Source organism: Erpetoichthys calabaricus, chromosome 15 (assembly GCF_900747795.2).
Source record: "Erpetoichthys calabaricus chromosome 15, fErpCal1.3, whole genome shotgun sequence".
NCBI classification, from domain to species: Eukaryota; Metazoa; Chordata; class Cladistia; order Polypteriformes; family Polypteridae; genus Erpetoichthys; species Erpetoichthys calabaricus.
This window is the reverse complement of record NC_041408.2, coordinates 92,419,612-92,435,373: the sequence shown is the minus strand read 5'-3', so window position 1 is coordinate 92,435,373 and position 15,762 is coordinate 92,419,612. Positions and strand designations below refer to the sequence as shown.

At 42.0% G+C, this 15,762-nt stretch overlaps 1 protein-coding gene across 8 annotated transcripts in view; it reads right to left on the bottom strand.

Moving 5' to 3' along the window:
* slc8a1b (solute carrier family 8 member 1b) overlaps window positions 1–15,762 on the bottom strand; it is a 258,252-nt gene that overhangs the window by 176,000 nt on the left and 66,490 nt on the right. For all 8 annotated transcript variants that reach the window (XM_051919132.1, XM_051919135.1, XM_028820462.2 and 5 more), the window contains exon 2: window positions 2,868–4,716. In XM_051919132.1, coding sequence (XP_051775092.1) covers window positions 2,868–4,678 — 1,811 coding nt within the window. In that variant the 5' untranslated portion in view covers window positions 4,679–4,716. The remainder of the gene's footprint in view (window positions 1–2,867; window positions 4,717–15,762) is intronic.

The window sequence follows — 15,762 nt, the reverse complement described above, 5'->3', positions numbered from 1 at the left end:
AGCTAGCGATACCTGTTTGTTCAGCAGACATTATCATCTAGAGATTGTTAAACAGTAGCGTTTGACGTTGTTGAGAGAGACGTCACAGCTACGTGTGTTTTAGAGGGTAGCTGCTCACTGGCAGAGATATCATGGCCACATGCTCCCCACGTGGGGGACACTCTCCTGTCAGAGCTGAACACCATCAGATATGGTGCCAACGTTTGAAGTTGGACTTTTTACATTTTTGGCAAAGAGATCACAGCTACATTCTCACCCATGATAGCAAAACCAAAAATATTATATATCAAGAGGCCCTCAGATACAAAAACTATCAGTATAAATTCTTCTCAATACAAATTATTACTTTTTTTTATTTTTAATTGATATTTAATTGATTACACAGGTGGAGACACGGGGGACGGTCTCAACAACTTTTAAAAGACATCAAACAGCAGCAACGTTAACACTAGGGGGTCAGAACTCAAATCTCCATCCTGGTCAGTATCTGTGTGGAGTTTGCTGATGCTTCCTGTGTCCATCTGGGCACTTCAGTTTACTCTGATATCCCAAAGGCCTGCATCTTAGGAAAACAGGTCACTCCAAACTGACCCAATGTGAGTGGACGAATGACAGATCTCTGCATCCCACCCAGCAGGTTTAGTTCCGTCCTGGGTGAGCTCTGTTGGAAGAACTCAAACATCCACAGCGCAGCAGTTATGGGGAAGGCTGGCCAAGCATTTAGTTGGGGTGTAGTCTAAAGTTCTGTTTGGATGGGTCTAGTTTAACACCAGGAAGTGGGGCAAAGTAATTATTACCAGGAGACCGCTGTAATTTTTAAATCCTGTTCAGATGGACTTATAGTTTTATACCAAGAAGAGCAGTAAATACAGTGCCAGAAGTGGACCAGTAAGCAACAGTACTTGGTACCAGCATTTTCCCATTCTGCCCTAATGACTATCAGTACTAGTGCATACCATCAGTTTGAACCACAAACCTTATTTATAAGAACAATTTGTTCTTTTGTACCTCCAAGGAGGACATTCCCATCGCATCCTAACTTTTCAATATAAATTGTGCATTGTGCACAGTCAGACTGTAACTCCATCTCATGATACAGATGTGCAAAACTGAAAAATAACATCAAACCAACCCAAAACGTTCATTAGACAGAGGGTATTGCGTCAATTTTAAAATACATTAAAATAACTATAGTGCCTATGAAATAACTCGGCTCTCATGTATAATAACTTTACATTCAACAATAAGCACACCATCAACGACTATTCCGTGTAGAGAGGCTTCACAATGACTTCCATGGCCCTCAAGCAGACAGTTACTTTAACGTGCGCATACCCCATAGAGGGTTTTATGCTGATTTTGTTATAAAAGAGCTTCGTTTTCAGATGATGCATTAGACTTAATATTGCTGTTGTGGAAAAACCAGCCCAGATCACAGACAGACACAGGATACCCAAGTCCAAAACACACACGTTTATTTTCTTTGCTCCCTTTTTCCAGCACACAATGCACAAACCCACAATATAGCTCAGTCCTTTCTTTCCTTCTCTCTTCCCTCACTGCCACCTCAACTCCTCTCTCATAAGCTCTGTCCTCTGCCTCCTGACTCCGGCTCCCTAAATGGAGTGAGGTGGCCTCTTTTATACTGGACCCGGAAGTTCTCCAGGTGCTCCTCGATCATTTTCCGACAGCACTTCCAGGTGTGGCAGAAGTGCTGCATGGGAACCCAGATTCTCTTCTGGCAACAGGCGATAGTGCTGCAGACCAAGGCTCCGGAGCTGTCCAGGCGCCCCCAGTCGGTGGCCACAGGCCCCAACAGGGTTGAGCTTCAAAGCTCCATGCCTGTGGCCCAAATGCAAACCAGGGAGGCTGCCCTCTCATGTCCCGGGGGAGGTACTGTTGTTGATATGTCCTCTCCTCAGAAGGGCATCCCGACCGGGTAAGACCCCCAGCTGTCTGCCACACTGCATATTAAAAAAAAAAAAACACGCTGGCCACAGCATTGACACTAGTGATCACCACTTTTGACATCTCCCAATTCTCTTCACCCCATCACACTAGAAAATGTTGGACAAACTGCCCAACAAAGACCATCCAATCCCATTCAACCTAATTTCTCCAAAATAACATCAAATCAAGACTTGAAGATCCACAAAATCCCATTGTCCACCACACTACTGTTTTTTTTTAACCAGTTTTGCGCCCATCTACAGACTGCATCATGAATCTCCACTTGTTTCAGTTTAATGAATAACCTCTCTGAAAATCCCAATCTGCAAACTTCTATGCACTTCTTTGATCATCTGCTTTTGTTACTGACTCACAGAATTTCACCATATTGGTCAAACACGACCTTCATGTCTAAACCCATGCTGACCTCTCACCTTTTCCTGCCACATCATACTCAATCTTATCATTAATAATTGTTTCTATTAATTGACCCATGATGCATGTAAATCTTACAAGCTGGATCATTCTAATCACTCTCTTCATGCAACAGAATAACATACGCTGCCACGCTGCCCGCCAGTCCTTCCGTTTGACTTTCACAACATAAAAAACTCACTAACCTCCTTCAGCACTCGAAGATAAATCTTACCCTGACCGCTTAGCATTTCTAATCCAAGCAGCACTTCTCCCTCTACCATTTCTAAATCACTCAGTACCCCCTTGGCAGCCCCAGTTACTGCCGGAGGTTATCAGAGTCTTCACCCATTCAGAGCTTTCGCTATTCCACTTCTTGTATACAGTATTTTAATCCACTCTCCCCTTTCCTAACACATTTCATGTCCTACTAATAACCCTCGTGAGTTGCGCCCCATCATTGACGGTTTTAAACAAACAATACAAAAATGAATTGGACTTACACAGTCTCATCATTCTGGAACTCCAACACTCCATGGGTGTCTTCAAAATCCTCTCCTCCACCTTTAGCCGTACCTTCCAATGTCTTATAAGGAACAACTACAACTCCTCGGGCTCCAGAGGTACGCAGTACTTTGACTTCCATAACCCCAATGCTCTCACTCACGTGAGTCACGGGCTCCTCGAAGGTAAAGATGCCGGCGTGGTCATCATCAAAGATAGTCACAGTCGCTGTTGAGGGTAAGCCCAAACACGCCAGCGTTTCAACATGGTTGGCTTCAGAACCATTCTCCTCGGCTGATTCCGAGATCACTTGGATATTGCTGAGGTGAATCAGGAAGTTCTCATCCTCCTCAAAGATGTCATCATCGATGATCCCTACTTTGATTTCCTTCTGCGTCTCCCCAGGTTTGAAGATGATGGTGCCTTCAGTGAATTCATAGTCAGATCCGGCGTTTGCTGAGCCATCTTCCGTTCGGAAGTCCACCGAGACTGTGTTGGTTAGATCACCTCCTCGCCGGACTACATTCACGCTCACCGTCCCGCAGTTTTCAAGACACTGGTAGGTGCCGGGGTCAAAGAACACTTTGGTGACGGGATCATTTTCTCCTCCCTCCGTTCGAACTTCATGCATGCTAACCGCTTTCCTTGCTTGATCAGCAGCATGCTTCTTCAAGATGTTTCCAGCCCCGGTCATTAGCCGTGTCGCCTGAATGCGGTAGAAGGCACGGCTTTTCTGCTGTTGGCTCAGCACCTGGTAGTTGGCAAGCTCAATCAACTGCTCCATTTCCTTCTCGGGGTGTTTTTGTTTTAACTCCTTAAGGATTTTGGCCATGTCCCTTCTCGTTTCTTCCTCGTCTTGGTCCTTCTCGGTTATTTCAATGTTGAGTGAACCATCTAAGAAGTCAACAGCATGAGAGTTCATTATCTTGCCGTCCATCTCAATGTCCACCTTGGGCGGCAGTGGCCTGTCCCCTTCCATTTCGATGATCATCCCCCTCTGTTTCCCTGCTCGATATCGCTTATAGACATACTTGTAAAACAGAAGTCTTCGATCGGCGACCCAAGCAAATACAACACAAATTGGAAAGAAGAATAAGGTAAGCAAGCCTTCCCACACCTGGACAATCCCAGGGGACAAGACGGCCAGGATCAGATAAAGCCAGGTGTAGGCAAAAATGCTCCAAGCAGCCGTCACAAAGAAGACCCTCAAATGTTTGATCTTACGGTTTTCTCCATCAGGAACCACGTAGACACAGATGGCAATGATTATGAACATATTGAAGGCGGCACTTCCAACAATTGTGCTTGGCCCAAGATCGCCGGCTTGAAAGTTGTGGCCACACACTTCAATGACAGACAGAAGGATCTCTGGAGCGGAAGAACCCAAGGCCATCAGGGTTAAATTGGACACCGTTTCGTTCCAAATACGCACGGTGGTGGTGGTGGTTTCCCCATTGGATTTCTTAATGGTGATTTCCTTCTCTTGAGATGTGATTACCTCGATGGATGCCATGAATCGATCTGCTATGATGGAAACACCAAGGAACATGTAGACCATGGCCACAAAATAGACAGTGGCTCTTGCAATCTTGTCTCCAGTGGATGGATTCTGAGGCTCCCACACTGGTAAGATGACTCCTTCTTTGCATTCGTAAGATCCGACACACGAGCGTGTGCGATTAGAGGCCTGGTACTCTGTGTCGCTCTGACCTCCTGCTTCGGCATGCTGCACTTTATAAAGTAACACGGCCAAAATGATTCCCAGCTGGAGACTCAATGAAATCAGCGATGGACCCCCTGATCGATGCATCTTCTCACTGGCTGACTGCCTGCCGGACACGTCCAAGCCTGTGGAAAGAAAAACAAAAAAGGCACACTTGTAATCAATTGGCTTAACAGGTCAGTCCCGACAGAGGAAGGTGGGTGGGGGGGGGGTCCCAAGAGCATTGTCCTTGGAGCAAATTGAATTCCCCTGATGGCGACATCCACGAAAACAGCTGGTGGAGCCCAATCCGGCCCCGGTCTCATCTTGTTCCACACTGTGTCTGCTTATAAGCTGGCAGACTGTCGCCAGCTCCTGTGTCTTGGCCTTTTGCTGTCACCCTGATGCATTCAACTGCTAGCAGCCAGCAGTGACGCTTTAGAGCATGTCTGTCCTGTATTTGTTAAATTTAGCCGATTGTTACATCACACAAAATGCTTTGCACTGTGATGAAAAAAAGAAAGAGGGCTCCTTGGAATGGGAGACCATTGAAGAATCGGCGAAAGGGACATGGAAGGGGTGGCTTTGTACTGCTATGTGGCTCAAGTTAAAGGTTATGCAATGACTGGAGATGCAGCATCTCTCATCAAAAAACAGACACATTGAAAAGGCAATGGGGGCAAGACCGTAACATAAGACAGTGCAGGCCTTGGTGGCTTTAAATCAGGGGTCCCCAACTTCGGTCCTGGAGGGCCCCAGAGGCTACAGGTTTTCATTCCAATTCTTTTCTTAATTAGTGACCTATTTCTGCTGCTAATTAACGTCTTTTGAATTCATTTTAATTTTATGTTCTTGAAGACTCAGACCCCTTCATTGTTTCGTTTTCCTTAATTAGCAGCCAAACAATAATGAGATACAAAATGAACCAAAACATGACCAGCAAACTGTGCCCATCATACAATATCTGAAAATAAAGAAAGACGAGGGTCTCAGGAATGTTGATCTGCTCAGGTTCCCAAAACATTCTATCAGTGCTCTTAAAAAAGTGAAAATCAACAATTTCGGATATGTCTGCTATTGCACAATGAGAGCAGCAACAAGCCATGGAATTAAAGAATGAGTTTAATGAACAAGAATCAGAGCCTAATTAAGCAACTGGTTGGCGTCAAATTGGGTGGAGTTTGAGGCCCTGACTTAGGTGGTCTTCTGTTGGCTCACTCACTTCACATTTCATTTCTGTTTGGGTGCCATTTAAGGAAAGAAATGAAGCAATTCAGAGGAACGATGAAGAAATTCAGGGGAGCAAATCTTAAAAAACAAGTCAATAAAAATTAATCCAAAAGACGTTAATTAGCAGCTAAAACAGGTCACTAATTAAGAAAAGGGTTAGAATGAAAATAGGCAGACTTTGAGGCCCTCCAGGACCAGAGTTGGGGACCCCTGCTTTAAATAGTTAAAAACACCCTAACTCATTGGACAGCACAGTGGCACAGTGGTTGTGCTTCTGCCTCGCTGTAAGGAGATCAGGGTTCACCCCCCGAGTCCTCCCTGCATGGAGTTTGCATGTTCTGCACTGGTTTTCTCCAGGGGAGCTGATTTCCACGCACCATCCAAAGACATGCAGTTTAGGTGAACTGGTGTTACTAAATTGGCCCTTGTGTGCTGCTGGTGTGTGTTGGTATTCACCCTGCGATGGACTGGCGCCTTGTCCAGGGTTTGTTCCTGCCTTGCATCCTATGCTAGCTGGAATTGGCTCTGGCACCCCTGTGGCCCTGCTCAGGACTAATTGGGGTAGAAAATGACTGACCTACCCTAAATGACATTTCGGACCTGCGGACTTTTGCACTACACTGGCCGCATCGTTAACAATGCCAAGATTAACCGTCAGTGGGGCGTAGGTGTATGCCAGGGCACATGCAGCCAATTCAAATATATGGGATGAAAGATTAAACAAGAGTACCAGGCTGCCAACACAACCTGCTTTGCTAGATCTGTGAGACAACACCTTTAACTACTGTGCCACTGTTAGTAGTGAAATCATTGTGATGTGACCCAAATGATGCCACCCAAGTTGGTCAGAGCCCATAGACACCCCTTACTTTAGACCTGGGTGGGTAACTGAAAGTTATTATTGAAAAATGTATTCTCACTTTGAAATAATCAAGGGCTGCCTTTTAAGCACATTTAGTGCATGCAGGAGTTGGTTGCCTATATAGTGCCTTTTTATACTGAAGGTGCTCCTCTACAAGCTAAGAAGTTTAGCACAATATTTACATAAAGTGAGCTTCGACTCAAGACTGCACAGAGGGTGGGTGGTTATCGGATACAACATGCAGTCTTGAGAGTTTATATAGTGCCTTTCATGATGAACATTATATTGTGATATCAGAGAATTTTACATGTGAGCACTGTCATGTTAAGTGACTCATTCAGGGTCTTAAAAAGGAGTCACTGGTGGGCAGTAAATATGTGATCTTATGCCTTGCCTCGTCTCATGGCTCAAGTTAAAGGTTATGCAATGCCCAGAGATACCACGTTCCTCGTCAAAAATCAGAAATAGTAAAAGAGAGGTCTGCCCACTGGGTGAGCACTAGGCAATAAGGGCATGGCAGTAGCACTAGACTGGTCAAGGCTTAGTGGGTTTAAATACTTAAATGTAACCTACTTAATATGTCTAATTAACTGGACTTTTGCACTACCCTGGAAGAATTGATGCTAATGCCAAGATTAACTACCAATGAGACACTGGTCTATGCCAGGTGTCACACACGTGCGTATGGGAGGAAGCTAAAGGGCCTGAATGAGGGTCATTCTGTTACAGACCAGGGTCCACTGCAGACTGATTGCAGAAAATGCCGCCTGGTCCCGATGACGCCACTTCCAGTTCCGGCCCTGATGACCTCACTTCCTCTACTCTCCCTTACAACCGCCATCTGTGCCTCATCAAGTACATTCTGTTTTGGACTCAAACCTGATCACAACTGTACACCACTTAACCATTTTCCAGCCAGGAGAAATTATACGGGTGGCTGCCCCAAATCTTTGTTTTGGCTCTTTGTCTTGTCTTTAACACAGAGAACATGTAATCAATTCAAAAAAGAGATGAAACATTACACCAGACTATCTAGACGGCATGCATGACTCTGGACTACCAACAGAACCGGGGTCACTAAAGCTGTGGGACAGCGGCTTTAACCACTACATTACAGTTAGAAGTGAAATCATTCTGTGTGACCACCAGTAATGGCCAGAGCCCAGAGTCTCTGCTCGTGTTCGCCCCCTACTTGTCAGAGGACCTGGTTTTAGACTTCAAAAAACCTTGTAAGAAATTTAAAATTATTTTCAGGATTCTGGAAAACTTAATTTTCACTGTGAACTGCTTAAGGGGGAACATTTAAGCAAATTTGGTTCATATGGGAGTGGGTTGACTATTTATTGACTTTCTTATACTGAAGTTGCTTTACAAGCACAGAAAATTTGTTCAATTTTTGTGAAGTGGGGCTGTGCTCAACACTGCTCAGAGGGTCAGTGGTGGTGGTGGTGGTGGTGGCGGTGCGGTTTATACAGTGCCTTTCATGTCAAATGTTATAATGTTACCTCTGGGCTTTTTACAAGAGAGCACTGAAATGTTAAGTGACTTGTTTAGGGTCTCAAAAGGAGCCAACGGTAGACAGTAAAGTTTTGTGACTTTCCAACGAACCTTATATTATTCTGAATTATCATTGCTTATGCGCTTGTCCAAGGCAACTTACAACATTTGTTTTTATGAATTGGAGCACAGGCAGGTGACGTGACTTACTCAGAATCACACAGCGTCAGCAGAGGCATCTGTACCCACAACCTCAGGGTCTGAAGTCCAGTGGCTTAACCGCTATGCCACACTGCCCTGTGCGGTTGCCTTACCTGTAGGAAAGACCATCTCAAGGTGATTTACAGCTGCATTTAGAATTCTAGCATGAAGTGACTCTCTCAAAAACACCAAGTGAAGCTGTGATAATCTTTATTTTACATAGCGCCTCCGCATAGTGAATGCATGTCTGTTACCAGTATCTCTGTATTTGTGTAGTGCGACAAATAGTTGGTGAAGAGCACCCCTCAGGATCACCTGCTCAGACTGTGCTCATACACTTTACTGTGACAGAAACGGTGTATTAATAGAGTGACTTCTTATACTGAACACCAGTCCAAGGTTCTTTACAAATGTAAACCCCAATTGTCTTCAGAATTGTATAGCGTGAACTTCACCCTGTGGACTGAGCCAATCAGGGTCGACCATTATGAAAATTTTTCTCATTCATTACAGAAAAACACAATGACGTTTATGTGTCCTGTAGTGAACAAGCACCTGTAGAGATGTACAGTAAATTATAATTTTCTTCATATTTGTACAGTGTGAGAACTTAAGAGTCACATCGTCAAACTGAGGTCAGGATTAATCCTATGAGTACACACTTGACCATGACAGAAACATAATATTATATAGTGCCTTTATGTACTGAACGTCATTCCAAGTTTCTTTAGCGGTGTTTAGGAAATTCAAATTTTCTTCATATCTTTACAGAATGAGCACAACCCAAGTGAACTACTTAAACCATGGTGTGGCTTATCCCATTACTGCTCAACAAGCTTTATATGATATAGTGAACCCCATCTGAAGGTTCTTTACAGGTGTAAATACACTTTTGTCTCCGTAGCTCTACAACATGGATGTTGAACTCCAGGCCTGGAGGGACACAGTGGCTGTAGGTTTTCATTCTAACCCTTTTCCTAATCAGTTTTCACTGCTAATGAACTCCTTTTCCCTGTTTTTAAGGATCCAGTCCTCTGAATTGATTATTTTCTTCATTAAATGGCAGCCAAACAGAAATGAGACATGAAATACTCTGTATTTCTCTGAGATACTCTGTATATCCAATTCATTATAATAACTATTCATGGTGGCTCTAAAATCTGTACTAACCCCTACTCTCTCTTCTGTTTCCTTTTCCGGTGTCCTTTTGGCTTGTGCCACCACCATCTACTCAAAGCACCATGATGTTCCAACATTGATGGATTAAAAGCCAGAAGTCTGCATGACCATCATCATCAAGTCCTTCCGTGAGAACCCTAAACAAAGAGGACTATTTCATTTATGTTAGGTAGAATGCCCAGAGGAGACTGGGCGGTCTCGTGGCCTGGAACCCCTGCAGATTTTTTTTTTTTTTCTCCAGCCGTCTGGAGGTTTTTTTTTTTTTTGTTTTTTCTGTCCCCCCTGGCCATCGGACCTTACTCTTTTTCTATGTTAACTAATGTTGTCTTATTTTAATTTCTTATTTTGTCTTTTATTTTTATTTTATTTTCTTCATTATGTAAAGCACTTTGAGCTACTTTTTTGTATGAAAATGTGCTATATAAATAAATGTTGTTGTTGTTGTTGAAATTAGCTGATAGATGACCAGCTAAATTGGGGCTTCAAACTCCAACCAGTTTCACTCCAACCTGGTTCTTCATGAGAAGCTGAATCTTACTGTTAATTAAACCCGTTATTTAATTCCACAGCTTGTTGCTGCTCTCATTCTGTCACGGCAGACATTTCCAAAACTGTTGATTTTCTGTTTTTTTTGTAAGAACATTGTCAAAATGTTTTAGTGACCTCGGAGATCAACCTTACTGAAACCTTCACCTTTCTGTATTTCCACATATGGGCACAGGTGAGCTGGTCATGTGGTACCTCTTTTTGTGTCTCATTATTGTTTGGCTTCTAATTAAAGAAAAAGAAACATCTAAGGGGCCTGAGTCACATTAATTAAAACTGAGACAGGGGTGTCAAACTCCACGCCTGGAGGGCCACAGTGGCTGCAGGTTTTCATTCTAACCCTTTTCCAAATCATTGACCAGTTTTCACTGCTAATTAACTTCTTTTCCCTTCATCTTATTAGCCCTGTTTTTAAGGATTCAGTCCTCTGAATTGATTCTTTATTTCATTAAATGACAGCCAAACAGAAATGAGATGTGAAATGCGCTGACAGATGACCTGCTAAATTGGGGCTTCAAACTCCAACCAATTTCACTCCAACCAGTTTCTTAATTAGAAGCCAACTCTTGTTGTTAATTAAACCCATTATTTAATCCCACGGCTTGTTGCTGCTTTCATCCTGCCACAGCAGACATTTTCAAAACTGTTGATCTTCTGTTTTTTTCTAAGAACATCGTCAAAATGTTTTGGTAACCTGAGCAGATGAACCTTACTGAGACCTTCACCTTTCTTTATTTTCAGGTACTGTGGTGAGCTGGTCATGAGGCGGCTCGTTTTATGTCTCAATATTGTTTGGCTGCTAATTAAGGAAAAAGAAACCACTAAGGTGCCTGAGTCAAGTGAACTGACGCTAAGGCAAAAGAAGTTGCCTGGTCTCTAATTAAGAAGATGGTTAGAATGAAAACCTGTAGCCACTGCAGCCCCCCAGGACCAGAGTTCGACACCCCTGCTCTACAATATGGCCACTACCTAGTGCAAGGTCGCATACAGTGGCGCAGCTCGAGTTCGCACCACTCGGGGTGGGGCGGGGCTTCAATTTGCCGCCCTCCAACATATCTGAATATGTTAACCTATTTAAATAGAAAATTAAAATGACGTATAGAGAAAAATTAAGATACATTTTGCATAGATTTATTTATATATAGAGAAACAGCAATATTTTTTAATAAATAATAATTATTTATAAGCATCAACTAGACAAAAATATAGTACAGACGCACTGACAAGCCATGTTCTGATTATTAGTTTAATATAATTACGCTGTGAAAACCAGAACCAGTGTGGTGTACAAGTGATAGGTGGGGATGAGCAAGAACGCATTTGGATTGTTAACAAAACGAAATTATACATTGTGAATAGTTGTTTATCTCCCTAGAAATTATTATCGGTGTAATGAATTTGTGAATTTCCCCTTGGGATTAATAACGTATCTATCTATCTAATGTTTCTGTTTATTTTTGTTATTGCCTCATAAATTTCAACTGCAGTGTCTGATGCCGTCACAGAGGGACCGTCTGAAAATGATTTTTGAAGCATTTGTGGATGAAAATCAGAGAATTTGACTTTTTTTCATTCATGAGTGATATTTTTCCGGACCCTGCTGCTTACACGTGAAGTGTTCTGAGCCTTTTGGCCAATAATGCCGCCCCCAAAAATGTGCCGCCCTGAGGCGGACCGCCCCCTCCGCCCGCACCTAGCTACGCCACTGGTCGCATAGTCCAGCCGTGATGAGGATTTTTCTCAGGACTACACACTTTACATGCCTTACCCACTAACAGGCTACACACTGTCTGCTGTTATTTATTACCGTCCGACACTCTCATTATCTAATTTCTTACTAAAAAGTCAGCATCACAAACCCGTTAGCTGCTGCAAGTAGCACTTCTTTCAAAGAAATTCAGTACTTCATGTACTTCCCCATGGCCTCTGTCATAGGACTGGCGTGAGATGATATCCTGAAAGTTTGCTTTCTATGAATTTGCAGACAAAGCAAAGCCTTTAATGAGAGAAAAACTGAATGCATTCTCTTTTCTGGATCGGGCAGAGAGAGGCGTGACATTAATGTGTTCTGCAAGCGCACTCTCGATCAGCCATGGTACGATAAAAAAGTAAATATCAACAAACACATTAAAACCACAGTGAGAAAAATTGCCAGAGCACAGGGTCAAAGCTGGAAGCGGTCGCATTGAAAATTATGGCAGAATGGCCAAAAGGGGTACTGGGAGGCCAAGGTGAACAAGGGAGCCTAATAATAACCCAGACTGGTATATTTTACCCATCTACCCAAATGAGAGTCAGAACACTGGAAAGGATGTGAACGATAAAGAGTGTCCTGCAGGGGGCACCAGTGTAAAGTGTGGCACATGATTGCCACCAATACATGTCCTTACAGACAACATAGAAAAGGCAGAGAAGCCTGCAGGGGGCACCAGTGCATTGTGTGATAGGTAGGCACACATTTACCCCCTAACACATAATTTTAGAGTAAATAGAAATGACAGAGAGAAAGCTGGCACATAAGATGGCAGTGCTGCTTGGCCTGCCGCTGTGCTGCCATCCAAGAAGTAACTCAATAATAAAACCGTCATCGGGCTGACTGCTGTCATCAACTATTGACTTGTGAATGAATGGTGTGGACTGCTTAAAGTGTCCTGGAAAAATGAAATTCTTTCAATCGTCAAGAAGGTCATTTATTTTGTGGCGTTGAGGGCATTTTTCAGTTTTTTCTGTTTAGTATCCCCTCTTTCCTTCTCCCTTTGTTCTTTTTTAACAGTATGTCACTTCTCAGACACCTGTGCCACAGTTAAAATGCCACACCAAAATAGTGTGACTATCACTTGAACCCTGCTTAAGATAAATTTAATAGAGTGGCACCATATAAGTGTGACACAGAGGGTACCAAACCACCAGGACCCTTGTTTGATTCTTGGCTGAGATATTCCCTGTGGACTGGACTGGAATTCAGTGCTGGTAGCTCTCCAGTACCCACAGTGCCAGTAACTCTGGAAGTAACACTTAACCACTGCACTGTCATGCTGCAACTCTGACTTTAAAAAAGCTGTTTGACCATCATGGTAAAGAAAGTGTTCATGTCCAAATTCACCTGTTCAGGGCCCTGTGGACTTCATTCCGTCTTTATTCTACAGAGGATGTGAGCCAAGACATTTTACAGAGCCAAGATGAGGTGAAGGTGACACTACGTAAAATCTGAAAAACCCACGTAATATAATTCAGGGGTGTGGGGTGGGATGGAGGAGTTTAAGGTTTACATATATTAGCTCTGAACACAACGCAGGAACCAACCCTGGAATGCGCACCGGCCCACTCATACCCAGCTACCTGAGAACTGGCAAATAACTAAACCTGCATGCTTTTGGCGACAACTCATGAAGACCCGAGAATCAGGAGGAAAAGCCACACAAACGTGGGGAGAACATGAAAACTCTTAACGGCTGATGGCATCCTGGGGTGGACATTTGAATATGTAGGGAGGACAAGTAATTGCCATAATTAGTGAAAACTTTATTTATACTATACAATACCCACCGGCAGCTACGCCCTTGCCACATAGAAAATGGCCAGCTGTATGATTTGAACATAGGATGCCATAACGATAATGGTACGTTAAGTTTATATTATTACATAACAATTATAATTGTAACAGTATGTGTAGATTATATAGTAATTAATTTATTAAACTAAGAACTAAAACAATTATCACTGTAACAATTTATGGAAATCATATATCAGTATTAAGGTGTCAAGATATAAACTACCAGTCAGAAGTTTTAAAACACCTCAGTTTTTCTTCAAATGTAATCAGTTGAAATGCAATGAATGACCTAAAATGGTGAAAAGGTAAGCAGTAAACTGCCAGAGGTTTCAATTTAAAGTTTAGGTTAACAAAAACTGAAATAAAAAGGGAAATTTCATACTATTAAAAATGGGGAAACAACTAATAGGTTACAACCTACACATGTTCTGCAATTAAAGTAAATTAAGCCTTTGCGAGTTGAGGCAAACAATTTGCACAAGTGTCCCAACCCCTGTTGATTACTTAAAAACCCTTAAGTGAGAAATAGGCCAGAAATTGTTAAGATTGTCAGCATCAAGACTAGACTTTTTTAACACTGGGCTGACACGAAGCCAGTGTCAAGAGATGTATTTATTATTGTTGTAATTATGGCATGAAGGCAGGATTTGAGAAGTGTGGTGGGAATGAGGTACAGTACACAAATAGTCTGCCTCATCTGACAAATCAGGTCACTAACAAATGCACATGGGACTGGTGAAAATTTAGAAAAGGAGCTGGATGGAGTGGGCAGACAGGGAAAGATAGACAGGGTGGACTAGGGGATGACAGAAAAATATCAGAAACGGATTCAGCAAGGATAGAGGGACAGAAATTTGACGTCTACGAGTATGAGGAGGGAGAGGTCATGAGACAGTGAAAACTACTGCTTTATGGTCAGAGAGGCCCAAATCACTGCTGTAACTGTTGCCAACAGACAGGCAAGATGTGCAGATCAGGTCTAGTGTACCATCAGAGTGGGTAGGAAAATCAACATGTTGCACCAAGTCAAAACAGTCCAGCAAGGACAGGAATTCATTTCTCAGTTTACATCTGCGAATGTCAGTACGGATGTTGAAATTGCCAAGAAGAATGACTTTCTGGGAAAGGGAACTTAAGTGGCGTAATAATTCAGTCAGATCAGATAAGAAAGACCCATTGTATTTTGAGAGATGACAGAGATCAACAAGTAAGATAAGCTTAGATTTTGTTATTAGTTTAAGAGTCAGACACTCGAAAGACAATGGACAGTCAATTGGGATTCTTTTGATGTATAACTAGGATCTAATAATTAGTGCAACCCCTCCACCTTGTCTTGAGCTGCGAGCCTCTGTGAAGTAAACGTATTCAGATGGTGTCGCCGCTGTAATAGATGTAAATTTGTTTGTACATAGCATCAGAATTAAAGTGTCATATTAATACATAACTATTAGCATTCTGATGATATACACAAGTTATATCATAATAAACATGAAATTGTTATATAACTATCATTATAGTAATGATATTTACATGTTGCCATAATGAATGTGTTAACTTAATATATACTATTGTAATATAAAATAGTGATATCATGTGTATATAATGTGTTAAATTATTGCAAAGCAATTTATTATAATTACATATGTACACTATATATACTGAACTCAAAATAAAACTGCTCTATATTATTCTTCCAATGTGCGATATATACCTTAGGTCAACAAGTGCAATTTGTATATTTATTACTATTCGGTTTGTAATTATATTCTGTCTTTTTGTCATTCTAACCCTTATTCCTCACACTGAGTTGATGGCACCTTCAATTTCGTTGTTCCTTTGTAAAAGTGACAATGACAATAAAGATCTATCTATCTATCTATCTATCTATCTATCTATCTATCTATCTATCTATCTATCTATCTATCTATCTATCTATCTATATCAGAATCAAGTGTCAAATTAACATGCAACTGTTATCATTGTAACTATACACAGTATTTCTTAATGTGTTAAATTATTACATAGCCATTATAAATTAATTATATCTCAATTATATATCAATTAAATTAATTATATATATCAAATCCACCGGGGGGGTGGCTAAACGTTAACATTATACAAAGT